Raw genomic sequence first — 15,275 nt, forward strand, 5'->3', positions numbered from 1 at the left:
GTATTTTTGTATTTTGATGGTGTCAGCTGTACCAATGTTTATCTATGACTTCTTGGTGAGCTGGGGTTTCATGGCAGATGCATTATGCATTGTAAAGTATATGATTGAAAGCTACGTTTTTATAGATTATAAAAATTTTGGTATTTTTAAATTAAATCTTTAATGTAAAGTCTCACATAAATGAGTGCCAAGACTGAGAACCCACTACCTTCCTTTTGTATGTTGCTGTTCTAAATGTGATAGCTGAGTTTCTTTTTTTTTTACCAAAGAACTAATTAGTGTTTGTAGAGTGCTTTTGAAGTTGGAAAGTGCTATGTAAGTGTTAAGCATTATCAAAACATTTTGTAAATTATTTCAGGATTCTATAATAGTGTACTCGGATGCAGTTTTCTAGGTGTGGCAAAATTTAAAAGATTTTTTTTTTTTTGAGTCTGTCTTCTGAGGAATGACTCTGTTAGCACTTTGATACAAAAGATTTTCTCCAAATAGGGGGGAAAAATAGTTGTAAGGTTTCTGAGTCCTTAGTTCTCCTTGAAATGAAGCCTCATTTGGCTAGTTTTAAATTTAAATTTATAATCGCTGTGTCGTCTTTGTGACTGCTGTTTCTTGTAGATCTTGAAATTGCTTGCAAGTTCATCTAAGAACAACTGACTGTTGAACCAGTAGGAAAGTGTCCATATGAGTGGAGATTCATTGTCAACCTTAACATCTTGTGACCTTTCCACAAGTGTTCTAGGAGCAGAATGCAGACTGGCACGTTTAAAAAAAAAAACACAAAAAAACCAAAAAAACCTGGCTGTTCTGGACACACGTGGATTTACAGTAACTTGTATAGAACATCAACACAAGACATATGAAGCTTTTTTGTTAAGGAATATTATGCCGTCTTTGGCAAAACACTATCTTACTACAGCAGCAGGAAAAGGTGAAAGCATTAATCTGAACGAAGATGATTAGCCCAGATAGATAAACCAGTGATAAGGGTGGAAAAAAGGATAATCAGTTTGTTCTGTGTCTGCACCTATGAGATTTGTCACATCTGTTTTAGTCAGACCTAAGTTCAAACAACAGGTTGAGAATATAGAGAGTTCCCAGTTCTCTTGGGTGGTATAGTAGAATAACAACTGGTGCGTTTCATATTTACTGAGCTTGTAGGTTGCTGCAGTGCATCTGGGTCATGGCATGTTAAGTTGATTATGAGAACTGGAAATCATTGTAAGAAAGAGATGCAAATGAACTACTATTATATTAAATGAAAAAATCAAAAGATATCATATACAGTAGCTTTCTGTTGAAACTTAAAAGTCTGGTTAAAGGGATTAATGGTGTTCTTGAACAAGTCCTTGAGATAAATAAGGTAGTCACAAGAATCCAGACTTGGGAAACAGGGTTTTGTTTTGTTTTGTTTTGTTTTGTTTTTTTTAAACTGCAGACAGTCTAGAGTAGTTCAATAACCTGATGCAAATGATTAAAAATATAGGATTTGAAATTCTGATGTGAGCGTTTTGATATTCAGCAGTGCATAATACAAGGTTTAAACGAAGTCCATGGATGGAAGAGAATTATGTCATTCCCTCCCACCCCCCTGAAAAAAACAGACCGTTTTACTCCTGTGAAATTACCTTTCCACAGAATTTCCCCCATTGAACCAATGGCCATGAAACTTTGGTGTTATTTCTTAATGGTCAGGACATTTAAGGAACCATCCACCAGTGCAGACAACGTTGTGAAATGAAGTGGTGCCATTACGATGAATCACTTCTGAAAAGCATGCTTGCAGCCTCTTGTAATTCTCCACCCCCTTTAATTTTTTCTCCTGAGGCAGCTTGTTCAAAAGCAGACTTTTGTGTGTTTTAATGCACGTCCATTTTGACCCCTGTGGAGGGTTTTCCTTTAGCTAAGCAAAAAATTGTTACAAAATACACGACTGAAGCCTGCCTTAAAAAACTGTTTGATGAGACTGGTAAAAATTGGATGCCTAGGTTTTTAATTAAAGACCAGCTTTTAGTTAGCTTGAATAATATGGAACTAGAAACTTTGGTCATATGTTGGGGGACACAAGACGGGCTAGGGGGTTGGAGGTGCCCCATCTAGTACAGGTATGCTATGTGTGGAACAATGCATGACCTGCTTCTTCCTGAAAATTAGATTTGCTGGAATGGTTTGTGTTAGCTGTACCGTTAAGCAGGATCAAAATGGAACCATGAGGGGATAATTGTTTAGGCTAAAATATATGTAAATACAGGCAACAAAAGACATGTTGTATTTGACTTAGGGTCTGACCTTCACAGAGCATGGCCTATGAAATAAATATATATTTCATAGGCCATGCTCCGTGAACAGATATATAATATGAGGTAGAACTCTGTCTATATCTAGAGAGAGAGAGAGAGAGAGAGTTATATATACACATGCTCTGTGAACGGTTTTATATATATAAAACAGTGTATATATATGTGTATATGTAACTCTCTTGTGTATATATAACTCTCTCTAGATATAGACAGAGTTCTATCTCTTGGTTTCGTCCAGAAACATGCTATGCTATGGAACTGCTGTTTTATTCTAAAGGTTAGGTCACCTTAAACTTTCTCAACTTGGGCAAACAAAAGCACTACTTGTTTAAAATCTTGTCCTGAAAGAAGAACCTGGTGACTGTCACACCTTTTTAATGTACTTTGCACTTGTATAGCACTTTCTATTTATTTAGAACAGTGTGCTTTATGAAAGTGAGTAGCCCAGACGCTCAGTGGTTAAATGACTGGCCTAAAATGTAGTAGTAAGCCAGTGGCAGAATAAGGGTAGAACCCAACTCCTAGTTTATATTAATTTACATTAACTAATGTGGGCTTGTAAAAGTCTCACATTTCAACCCTTTATATCCATGCTATAAAGACCTGGAAAAGGAGGTTTATTGTGGAAAATGGCAGTGTAATTTTACCTTGTGCATCAGTACTGTAGTTGACAGTGTAGTGAATATTCTTCTCCTTTTTTGATCAAATGGTTTTGTTGATATTCCCGATTCTCTTTAGCCACTATGTACATTTTAAGAATTGCCACTTTTAGACATTGTTTCCCTTGTTTTTCAACCCGGTAGTTTCTTTTCCTCATGACTTTCCATTGTGTGCATGTGTATGTGTGTGTTTTGTTCATTCCATTTTACAGATCGCCCCTCACCATCCCATCCTACTGTAACTGTCTCTCAACCCTCTGCTTTTCTTGATGATGATGAATTTAATGATTTTATACAAGGGCCTGTTGAAGCCCCAACACTGGTGCCTCAACCCTCTTCCCAGCCTTTTCAGTCTTTCCAGCCTGCCACTGAGGGTGGGCAGCTGCTTTCAGAAAAGGCTGTGGTCCAACTTCTCCCTTCAGTCCAGCTTCCAGTGTCATCCGTCCTGCATGGTACCATTGGGCAGGTTCCTTATTTCTCTACCTCTTCATCTTCACTCAATACCCATAAAACAGGTAACTCATTACATCTTCATTATCTCTACAATTGAAGGTGGTATTGACATGGAAAAGTTACCAATGATGCTGTGCAACTCAGTCTTGTAATACAGTAGAATAAAACTCACATACAGGTAATAAATAGATACCCTGAAATAGATTTACATTAAATCCTACTAATATTTTTTCTCACAAAAGGGGACTTCCAAGAGATGATTTGAGTTGAATTTGTTTGTGTGTAACCTTTTCTTAATTTGCAGTAATTTATTTTTCTCATGTGGGACCAAGTTTCTATGATCTTGAATGATGGGGTTCCTTTTTCTGGGGTAGAGAGCTGCACACGAATGCGTACAAAAAGAGGCTTTGTGTGGGCCTAAGAGAGGTTAAATAGCATGGCATGGTACCGTTCATTAGACAACTAAGTCTAGAGCTTCCTGTGTGTTGGGGCCTTTATTCATGAGTGTATAGAATAGGAAGGTTGGAGGAAAGGTGAGAGAGGCATAAATGGGGCTGTTATGCTAACATGATGCTTGACTACATATTCCTTTTGTAGGGGTGCATTTGATGCCTAGTAGAATTAAGGACTCCTGTAGATTTAAGTCGACACTGGATCAAATGCTTAGTCCTTTATCCTGCTGTGAGGCAGAAGTGCTCATAATGCTGAGAGAGATTTCTATGCATTCCCTGTTCTGTTGGTTATCTTCTTTCTTGTCCTTTAACAGCAGTAACTGCGGAGTTGGGTCAGGTCATAGAAGAGGGTGTTTAATCCTAGTTGTACTGTTATCCTGAGCAATGATTGGTAGTACTCCAGGGAATTGGCCGTTAATATTGGCACTTGGTAGGAGTTTGTGACTTTGAGGGTGTGGGAGTTTGATATGGAAGAAGAATCCAAATGCAGACAAATAACCGAATACAAATTCCTCCTGCTGTTTATCTAGGCTCTTCCTTGGAGGAGAAGCTCTTAACTTATGATTTAAATGAATCTGGACAGGCTCAAAACAAACTAAAACCATCTGAAGTTGGGCACAAAGCCGCAACCTCAGCTGCAAGCCAAGTTCATCCCAGTTTAATCGTGAATAGCAGGGATACTGTAGGTGGATGTGGAAGTGGTACCACTGCTACAGAGGCACCCAAGGCTTCAGAACAAAACATAGCAGTTGAAGAGTGTGGTGAGCAAATGAAACATTTGACAAAATATAAATCTAATAAAATGCTGCTTGAGTGCTAACCTCTTACACACTAATTCTGAGACATGCTGCATAATTTTGCTCTGAATCCCTGCTTCAGTAATAATGCCTCTTGCTCCTTATTCTAAGTAACACTCCCATGATTTTGCTCAGGATTCTTTCCAACAAGAACTTACTACCCTGAACCCTTTCAGTAAGTTTATCTAATCAGCTTCTCTGCTGTCTTTAAAACATTCTCCCCTCTTATTTCAGCAAAGCCTATTCAGTTGTATGTGCTTTTATTAGGTTGGGGCCAGGGTCAAGAATGCCAAAAAACCTGACAGGAGAATTTTACTGCTGTTGATGTTTCATATAATGATGAGTCTTCATCTTTCTTATGAAGAAAAGTTCTTATGATGCTAGGACTTGGCTTGATTTAATATCAGTTTCCATAATAAATATCCAGTCATCTTGCATGTGTCTCTCACTAAAAAAGCCTGCACTTCAGAAAACAAAACTTTACCAGAAACAAAGACAAAAATGTGATCATTTAACAGACTGAAGTTTTTACTACGTTTTGGAGTCGTGCTTGATCACATCCTCAAATTTTCTGTTCAAATGTACTCCAGTATATTAAGAGGTGGTCCTAGCTTTATAGTCAAAGGCCTTTGGAAGACATCTAGATCTTTTTTTTTAACAGATAACTGAACTTCAAGTCATGCATTTTCTTAAAGGACTGGTATCTTGCCAGTATCTTCACTTTTAATTAAAAATCCTCTCTGTACTACTTTGATTGCTGCTTTGATAACGTTGCTCTTAACAGTAGCTTTTAACATTAAAAACTGTTGGCTACAGGATAAAATTGAAAAGCTCATTAGAATAATTTAAGAAGCATTTTTAGTAGGTGACTTTAGTCATTTGCTGCGTGACTTTATTTCAAGTGCATCTGCAATGCACACTGTGAAATAAGAGCTATTCATTTATTTAGTGTGCAGTTAATACAACATAATATTGTCTTTCATATAAACATGGCTGTCCTGCAGTTAGCTGCAAAGATAGGAAAAGAATTCGAGATGTTTAAGGAAGTGAAGAGATTTTGTTTGGAAGGCTTGAACTTGATGGGAAATTTTTTGAGATGGGAGGTCAGTCTGGGAACAGGAGTTTCAAAAGGAGGTTGTGACGGTAACATATCTGTACTGCAGCCCAAGTACAAACAGTTACAGAAAATGGTTCAGAGTATTATTAAGGGATTTGAAGGCAGAAAAGGGGCTTTATTTAAAAAATGTGGTAAGAAAAGTAAAGTGATAAAAACTATAATATTGGGAACAAGGGAGTGGGGGAGGTTTTTGGTTGTTTTTCTTCCCAAGCAGCTGGCAGATGGTGACAGACTTCTGTGAGCTGGAAGTTACCAAGAGACCGAATCTTTTAAAAGACTGGCAATGTACAAAGCAAGGGTGTGAGGAGGAGAAGAAAGGAGGGGCCAGAATAGGAGACTCAGGGGCTAAAATTATATTGGGAATATACAGGGGAAGCAGGAATGGAAGAACTGAAGGAGACGGTGGAGGGAAATAAGGATGTCTGAAGACGAAGAGCAAAGAAGCTACAAGTGACAGCACACTTCGATTGAAAGAAGGAAGCAAACATCTCTTACTTGGCTGCTATGGAAGAAGGCAACCTGTCTTCAACACCCTTGACAGTGAGGGATGAGTGGAAATTTAGACTTTTGTGGTCAAGAGGGAATCCCTATAGAGTCTAAATTAGCTAAAGGATGAATTTGGAGAATTCATTACTTGTTCTCAAGTCAGCAGCTGTCATACGCGAGGGTCCACAGCTGGCCTGCAAAGAAATGAAACCCGAGATCTGAGAGAGCTGGGGAGAAATGGAGGACAAAGCAGTGTTCCAGATCCCTGTGCTTTTACAGCAGATCTCTGTGGGAGGAGGGCCAGCAACAGGGAAGGCAAGCACACAAATCAGTTAGGAGAGAATATGCAAGTCAGGGTTCTTCACAGTGGAGAGAAGGTCACTTCCTGAGTAATGCTTTTATGGGGTGGGTGATCAGCCATAACCAGGACATGGGTGATATGAGGAGGATTATAAAAATAAGAGGTAAAGAGCAGATAATTGATCACCAGCAGGAAAAGAACAGGCAGGAAAAGGAAAAGTGACAAAGCAAAAAGGCTGCAGAGGTCAAGAATGTGTTAGAATATTGACTGAGGTCTTGGGCAAGGATCAAATCCAGCGAGGAGCTGTCAGACCAGGGGGAAAAAATGTCAAACTCAATTTTCCTGAGTGGTGATGGTGGGAAATGAACATAATTTTTGAATTTGGAGAGTGAAAACAGGGGTCTGGAGAGGACAGACTGTATTGCTGGAGTCTTGCAATAGCAAGGGACTCATTCAGCCGGAGTGGGTAGATGTAATAGGGCAACGCACATGTGTTTGTTTTGGTTTGGTTTTTTTGCAACGGGGGAGGAAAAGGGGGGATTAATGGGGAAAGCCAGTACGACAGATTGTTTGTTGCTTTTACTAGGAAGGATTTCTTTTTTTAATAAAGCAGTGAAGCATCCCTAAATTTCTTTCAGTAGATACGAGTTCAGTTACTCCATGAACGGCTAACTTCCTTCCCATTTGCCTTATGCCTGTAGAAATGGGAGAACTATTTATGACATGTTTGGAATTCATAAGACCTGTGCTTCTTTTCAAACAGCTAAGGTTGGAAAATGAATAGCTCTTTATCTCACTGTGTGCAGTTAATTGGTTTTGTTACTGCTTCAAGTCATACTACTTTTCAGGGAGAGGTAACGGAATTTTGTGTCTTCTATAGCTGAACTGTTCCATGTGTTGGCCGAAGTACTAAAATACATGAAGGGTATCTTCCTATTTTGAATTAGTGTTGCTAATATGATTGTTTCTTTTTTTTTCTTTTTCCTTTTAATGAATGACATACTTTTAGGTGTTGGAGTGTTCCCTTCACAGGACCCAATCCAGCAGATGATGCCACCTTGGATTTACAATGATAGCTTGGTTCCAGGTAAAAAATATTTTGCAGAAATATTGTTTATAGATAAAAAAATCTGTATACCACATGCTGCTCAATCTTTTATGCTGATTTTTTGTAAAACTATTATAAAAATTCCAAATCCCAACCTTTTTCAGATTTGACATAGACCTTTCGGATACTGTAGCTTTTGTTCTTTATTCTTAGCTTTAAAAAAATCAGATACAGAGATCTTTTTCCTGAGGTGAGTAATACTAGTCTGTGTGAGTGTTTGAACAGCACTCGTTAAGAACAAAGGTGACACCAGCCAATGAAACAATCCAGGTTGCATCGTGGCATCAAAAATAAAGGAATGGGTTTTTGAACCAGAAAGATCTGGTATGATTTTCTAATCTGACTGGCCTAATGCAAAAAGATGACCCAGCTATGTCCCTGGTAACTACAGTACTGTTACTCTTTGAGTAGGACTGTAAACTGTCATATTTTCCCCAGTGGACAACCACATGTGGTGTGTGTAAATGCAAACACACAAGCTTAACTTTAGGTGTCCATTCAGTGATGTAGTTGCCACACTTCCAGCCACCATTGTTTGTATTGCAAAGTTTATCTGAACATCTGCTGGCTAATATCAGCATTTTTTTTTCTTTGGCTACACGTAGGAAGTACGGCTGATTAAATTTCTAGTCTGCTCATTTAAACTGTCAGTCAGATTTTTTTTAAATCCTCTCCTGAGGGCTTGGTTAGTAGTATTATTGTCTAAATATGTATGATACTTGTTAGATCTGATAGCAACATTAGCAAACCACACCAGTCACCAGGGTCATCCTTTCCAAGTAGGGCATTGAGGAGACTATTGAGACAGTGTTTTTACCTTATCTCAGACTGGGGCACAAACTGGCAAGCATTTCAGAACATGTTTTTGATGCATACCTAGCTTTGGTGCCTTTATCTGCATTCAGAGAAGGCAGGAGTTTCTTCAGACATAGTCAATATTTAATCTTGAGGTTGTAATGATGGCAAATTATCCTAGGAGGAATTGCCATTGTTGATACTCTGTTTTTTGTGGGCTGTCTCCCTCTAGTATCTTGTAATTAAGCAGACTCATTTCTTAAGGTTATTTGCTTTCTGTATGCAAGAAGCATAGTAAACAGGAAATGAAGTGTCACGCTAAATATTGATGGTGCTGAATTTTAACTACATAATGCTGCTGCGGTTATCTTTTACAAGGGTTATCCTGAGACCTTGTTATAAAAATATGCAATGATATTTATAAAAGAGAATTAGTTGTGCTTTGTATCTATTTGTGTGGATTTGCACAGGTGTCAGTGATCAGTTGATATCCAGTTTCATGATGACCGTGTTAGTCTTAGAATACAAGTCTTTTATTGCATCGAGTAGGTACAGTGAATCTGCTGAAATCTGGTGAGGCTTAAGGTAATTTCTTTTAGTGTCTGGAGGAATAGCTGGAAGTTTTTTGTAATGTCAGATCCTGAATCATGCCATGTAATAGTCCAGTTACACCTGCAGACTTGATCTTGTTGAGTGTCTTCTAAATTTCTGAAAACCTATTGTAAGCAGCATGTTTCACTGACTTGCACGTTCAGAGAAAGGAAAATGGGAAATTTTGGCTAGATGTTCTCTTGAGTAGTGATTTGTTCACTGGGAAATATCTTGATATAAATATGGATGCTGTTAATCATCTCAGATTTAAGTGTAAGTTGTTTAATGAGTCGTGTTATTTTCTTTTCCTTGCATGATACTGAAGGATACTTCCAACAGGCTTCAAGTTTTTTGGCAGAGTTGCATGGATGATATTTATGCACTTTCTTGATAATTAACATTACTCTCTGGCTCTTGGCTTTTTTGGAAGGAAACTTCTTTTGTCCTAACTTGCTTGTTTCAGCTTGAATATCTAATTTTAGTCCACTATAAATACAATGGGAGGTTCAGACATGATGCCAGAGCATGGATGTTTCATCAAATGAGTAACATTCCATGTCAACAGTATTGTAACCCTTAATGTAATTTTACGGTTGGAATGGAAAATCACTTGAAAAATACGCAGTTTTCCTCATCCAACGCTGTTTTCTTCTTAACAGAATTATATAAGAAAATTTTAGAAAACACTATGACTGCTACTGGAATAGATACTGCTAAACTCTATCCCATTTTGATGTCATCTGGACTTCCCAGAGAAACCCTTGGACAAATATGGGCGTTAGCCAATCGTACCACACCTGGGAAACTTACAAAAGAAGAACTTTATACTGTCCTGGCTATGATTGCAGTAACTCAGGTATGATTGACTAATCTCCCCTTGCTGCGTTGTATATGACTCGTGCAACTCTTCTGCTGTATGTTGAGCCTAAACATGTGCCTGTGTTATACCACACGGTGAAAATACTGGCTATGCTGAAGTCCCCAGCAAAGTGCCTGTTTCACTTCAGTGAAACTGTGATTTCACCCTCTGCGTCTATAGCTGATTTTATTCCTCTCTCTTGATACCTGTTTGCATTTTTTTGCGCGTACATAATTGAATGTGTGTTTTCAATTCTGCTCTGTGCATACTTATTTAAAGGACAATACTATGCCTACAGCTATATATTTGAGGACCTGAGCAGTAGAGGAGCTTTGCTAGCTGTTCAGTTTCAATTTTTGTTTTGGGTCATTAATGAAATGTCACACGTGTTTCTAGTTTTAGTTGAAACTTGTCTGAAATCTCAAAAAAGCACAACACAAATCTTATCATCTGTAGTAAGGCTAAAAGTTGACATAAAAGAAACCTGGACTGTATCTTGGACAGTGAAGGTCAGTTCTGTTGTGCTTCATCAGAGCTGCTTGGGAGGGGGCAAAATAGCAGCAAATCATGTTCAGCTTGGCTTTAGCTAGTGGTTACCCAACCCACTGACTAAAAAGAGCGCAAGAAGTCTGAGTGAGTCTGTGAACCTGTCTGGGCTTTAACACTGTGCCATTAATTGTGTAAGCTTCAGCATCAGGTGTCTTAAGTAGGATTCACCTTAATTGCCTCAAACTCTGACTCTTTGCTTGCAAAAGGCAGAAGTCAAGGGTGACAGTCTCTGCTGCTTCCTAGTTCAGTGGTATAAATTTAGCTGGGAAACAACACCTAAAGAAGGAATACTTGTATGTAACATGCACTGCATACAGCTGTCTCTGTTTTTTTCCCCCTGAACAGAGAGGAGTACCTGCAATGAGTCCTGACGTTTTAAACCAATTTCCAACTGCCCCTGTCCCTACTCTAAGTGGATTTTCAATTTCATTACCTGCTACAGTGAGTCAGCAGCCTATGATGCCCTCTGGACCACCAGTCTCCATGCCTCTGAACATTGGACAGGCAGTCATAGGATTAAACATAACAACACCAGTGGGTGGAGCTACAACACAGGTTTCTAGTAGTTTCATGCCATCTTACCCCACAAATCAGGTTGGTGCTCTTTGTATTGCATGATAAACCTGTTATCTCTGAAAAGGAATTATCCCAACTTTGTTTCAGGGCTGGATTTTAAGTAAGCCATAAAAATGAAACGGAAATCTAAAACGTGCCCATTTTGGCAATGTAAAACCACACTACTGTAAGCCACTTGGTTTCAACCTGTCCAAGTGAAATGAAAAAGGATTGGTTCCGTTCTGAAACTTTCCTATCACAGAAGATGTTTCTGGTAGCTGAGATGATACAGTATTTAAAGTGAGTTGTGTGTAAACAAAACAGGGGTGTCTATTACCTGACTGGTAAAATGAAAAAGAAGTTCATTAGGTAGGAAAGAAAGTTTGGCACCAAAGACAAAGAAAAAGATCTGCCTGATACTCTGCTTTCTAGAAACAGAAACTGATCTTGGTAGTCAGTCTGGTTTGTCCTGAATCCACATAATTTCTTCTGTTGTGTTGCTTCGTGTACTTAGCGATTCAAAGATAACTTGGCCGATTTTAATTTTAATGCTTTCAGTATCTGGGGCATTCATGTGAACAAAATGAAATTTTATATTGAACAGATCTTTTGAACATGTATTGCAACCCTAAACCTTTTCTAGGTTTGTTGTTTTCAGCATTTATTTACCATGGTTGTGTGGAACAGGATCTTTGAAATTTGTTCCAATTTTTCTTGAAGCCTGAAAAATTTTGCTAGTGGTTGATTTTTGATCTGGACTTCTCAATGCTGGTTGATTTACCTGTAATGTCAGGTTTGTTTTTGGCATACTCTTTGCTAATACAGATATTCAGGGAATTGTGCAGAAGTGTAGCAATCACCAAATTTAGTTTACAGATTTTTTTCATGTTGTGCAACTCCTTATATCTAGAGGGAATTGTAAATATTACCGAGTCTTCATTTCATGCTTCACCAGCTTTTTCAGGTGAGTTACAGGAATGTTAAGCAACAAGTAATGATTTACATGAGTTAATGCAACATAGTTTGGAGGAAAGAAAACAAGTGTGTGGCCCATTATCCTTTATTTCCCATAGTTAGATAAGAATAGAAATTGTTGCAAAGCTATATTGCAGAAAGCAAGAATATCTTGATTCAAAGCAAGTAGTACTATATCATCGTTAGATTAAATAGGACAACATGCGGAAGATAGAATAGCTGAGTTGCCTGGTGTACATGAAATAGCTTGAGTCTTTCTCAAATTTTGTCTGAAACAATAAAGAGAACTGATATCACTCAGTTATGGCACTCTGGGTTATACCGTCATGGTTTCGGTGCTTAAAATATAAAAACAAAATATGTGTAAGCCTAGATAATTGAAAAATCCACGTTCTGTTGAACTGAGCAAACATTTCTGGATGCTTTGGAGTTGTGCCCAATATATCCACTCTGTAACTGCTGCCTCCTCCTTGACTTCTGGGATGTATGCCTCTCTTGTCTGTCCTCTGTAAACCTGTCCTGACTTCAGTATACAGTATATTGAATGATCTTGGTACTGGGTCTACGAGTGGCCACTAGCTCCTATGGAAAATAATTTCAGCTGCAATTGCTTCTCTCTCAAGTCTGTTATGACCTCTTTGTTCAAAAGAAGGATTAAAAAGTTGCAACCCAGGAATGGAAACTAAAACATAAATTAGCATTCATATGTCAGAAATAATAAAACCAAAAGATCACTCATCTGCTGCTCGAAGTAGGCTCCACCTGGAAACCTTGTATAAGCCACTGTAGTGTCTGATCACCAAACTGACGTGGGGAGTTGAAATTAAGCGCGCCTTGCTAGTGCTCTAACTTAACTGGCTGTTCTTCTGTGGTATGGTAGACCAGAGGTTCTGTGATAGGCCTATTGATTTTAAAATATGAAAATCAGTAGTACAATTCCTACAGCATTCCCTCTGCTTTAATGGGATGGCAAATTTAATTATCCTTTCCTTCAAGCTACAACTTTCATCGCACCACAGAACTTTGTATTGATAATGAGTAGGCATATCGCTCGACTTTGTCAGGAGGAAGCTAGAGGCATCAACTGTTGGATAGCGGCAGTAAAAAAAAAAAAAAAAAGTTGGCCTTGAAAAGCGTACGTGATAGGTTGGACATATCAGATAAATACAGCCGAATGTCAAAATATTTGGCACTGTGCAAGCTAACAGCATTGACGCTGTAATTTGCACCATCAGTTTCTATAGCACTGTAATGCCAGTGATGGGTGCAGTTACCACACTGACACCCTTCTTCCCTGTTTTAATGCCTTTACTTAAAGGGTTTCAAATGATACGCAGCGTAAATAATCTGGCATCTGGAAATAGATCTTCAGAAGCAAGGTGTAGGTGTGTTGGTGGGACAGTGGGAGGAACTTTGTACAGCAGACGCTCTGCTTATTTCATGGATGAATAAAAGGTGTCAGCTTCTAACACAAAATTCACTCTATCCATAGAGCTGTAGAAAAGTGAGATAGCAATAGATTTTGTTCACGTGGACCAGTTCAGAATCATTTAATGCCTTTTTGTAGGGCTTTGTCTATTCCCTTTTTTGAATTGTTGATCTTTCTTTATTTAAGGCTTTTTCAGTGGATTTATAGGCACGTTGCTAATTAGGTGCATATTTCTGTATATATTTTAAAAAATAATTAATTTCTATGATCCAGGTAGTAAAACCAGAAGAAGATGACTTCCAGGATTTTCAAGATGCTTCAAAGTCTGGTTCACTTGACGAGTCTTTCACTGACTTCCAAGGGGAGGTACCTGGATCATCCAAACCTACCAGTTCTCAGCACCGGAGCAGGTAGAGTAGATCTGAGGGTGTTTTTTTCCAGAAAATTAAAAATCCTTTAAGAAATGTTTTTCTACTTTTGTTAACCCATGTTTTGTACCCTCACCCCATATTGACTCTGGCAGTTTTTATTAATGGTTTCAGAAATCTTAATTGCAGTGCATCAAAACTCACATTTGATGTACCATGGATGGTTGGCCATTCTTGAGGATTTCATTCTTCATGCTGAGATAAATTGGATAAAAACGGTATGGAATAGGTTTTCAAGCGTTTATCCTGGTGTACTGGCAGTCGCAAGTTCTTTCACACGGTGAATTCAAGCTTGTATCTTTATATAAAGCTACCTACTCAATCCAGTACACTCAGGAAAACAGGTACTGAATCAGATAAGCTCTGCAGTTGGCATTATTTGCTGTCAATAAAGGCTTGGCCCAGTGCCTACTGATGTCCCCTGCCTTTGAGCAGGTCCTTGCTATGGTCCCCAAAACCTCATGTGATAAGGGTTGTCCTTCATACTCTTTCTTTTAAATGGCTGTATCTCTCCACTGGGTAGTGTCTTTTAATGCATCTTACTCTGTTGTCTTCCATTTTGGCCTGACCTTGAATTGTAATGATTGCCTTCAAATTTTCCCTTTCATTATGCTTTAGCAGTCTTCTAGGATTGTGGTCGCTCAACACCTTGCAAGTTATGTAGTCGTTATAGAATATTCCCATAGCCGCCACGGAATGAGCAGCGTGGAGTGGCGAAAACCCGGCTTCCTTGATTTAAGTCTAAATATTAACCTTTCACACAGCTGGCTTCCAGTTTTTAGTGTTCAAGAAGTCCTTAAATTGTATTCGTTCACGCTGTGTAGGGTAGAACAATATACTGCTTCCAATTACCTAACTATAATCAGTTTTGGGTACAGAACTTGTCTTTTTTTCTTTTTTGTTTCAAGTGGGTAGTTCTTCTGTGCAAATGGAACAAATGGTTTAAAGGTGATTAGTGATTGCTAGTTGCTTCCTTGACAATGACTTCAGACAAAAATAGAGTGAATTGTTCAGCTGCAGTGTGCGTAAAATGACAGTTTGAGTCATAGCTTTTCATGAAAGGAATTTCATTTTGCTAGTTTAAATCAATAGCACTACATTAATCTGAAGGTGCTTCATATATTATTAGGCTTTGTTTTATATTCTTCTTAGTTTTGCCATTTAATAAAATTATTCTATTAATTAAAGCCTTGGCAGAAGCGTAGTTTTTGTTAAAAGCTCCATAATCAGAGTTGGATCATGAGACATCGGGGATTTCTCTTTTCCATCACAGTATAGTTCCCTTTATTTGGTTGTAAAAGCATTCGCCTTTTGAACAGGATGTTATGATGAACTATAGTCTAATTGCTTATGAAGCTTTATTTAAAAGAAAGCCATCTGTAGAGCCCTGATGATTAATCGTTATATTTGCCGAGATTGGATATCAA

General features: G+C 38.3%; 1 protein-coding gene across 6 annotated transcripts in view; it reads left to right on the plus strand.

Moving 5' to 3' along the window:
• The window catches only part of SYNRG (synergin gamma), a 51,829-nt gene that overhangs the window by 10,779 nt on the left and 25,775 nt on the right, over positions 1–15,275 (plus strand). For 2 of the 6 annotated variants that reach the window (XM_090024965.1, XM_090024966.1), the window contains exons 7-12: positions 3,166–3,468; positions 4,389–4,619; positions 7,569–7,646; positions 9,713–9,909; positions 10,807–11,055; positions 13,694–13,830. In XM_090024965.1, the coding sequence (XP_089881091.1) occupies positions 3,166–3,468; positions 4,389–4,619; positions 7,569–7,646; positions 9,713–9,909; positions 10,807–11,055; positions 13,694–13,830 (1,195 nt within the window). The remainder of the gene's footprint in view (positions 1–3,165; positions 3,469–4,388; positions 4,620–7,568; positions 7,647–9,712; positions 9,910–10,806; positions 11,056–13,693; positions 13,831–15,275) is intronic. The other 4 variants (XM_090024969.1, XM_090024970.1, XM_090024967.1 and 1 more) reach the window with 3 other exon arrangements.

This window comes from Crocodylus siamensis, chromosome 13, assembly GCF_052110815.1.
Source record: "Crocodylus siamensis isolate JL-2025a chromosome 13, ASM5211081v1, whole genome shotgun sequence".
In the NCBI taxonomy this organism is placed as follows: Eukaryota; Metazoa; Chordata; order Crocodylia; family Crocodylidae; genus Crocodylus; species Crocodylus siamensis.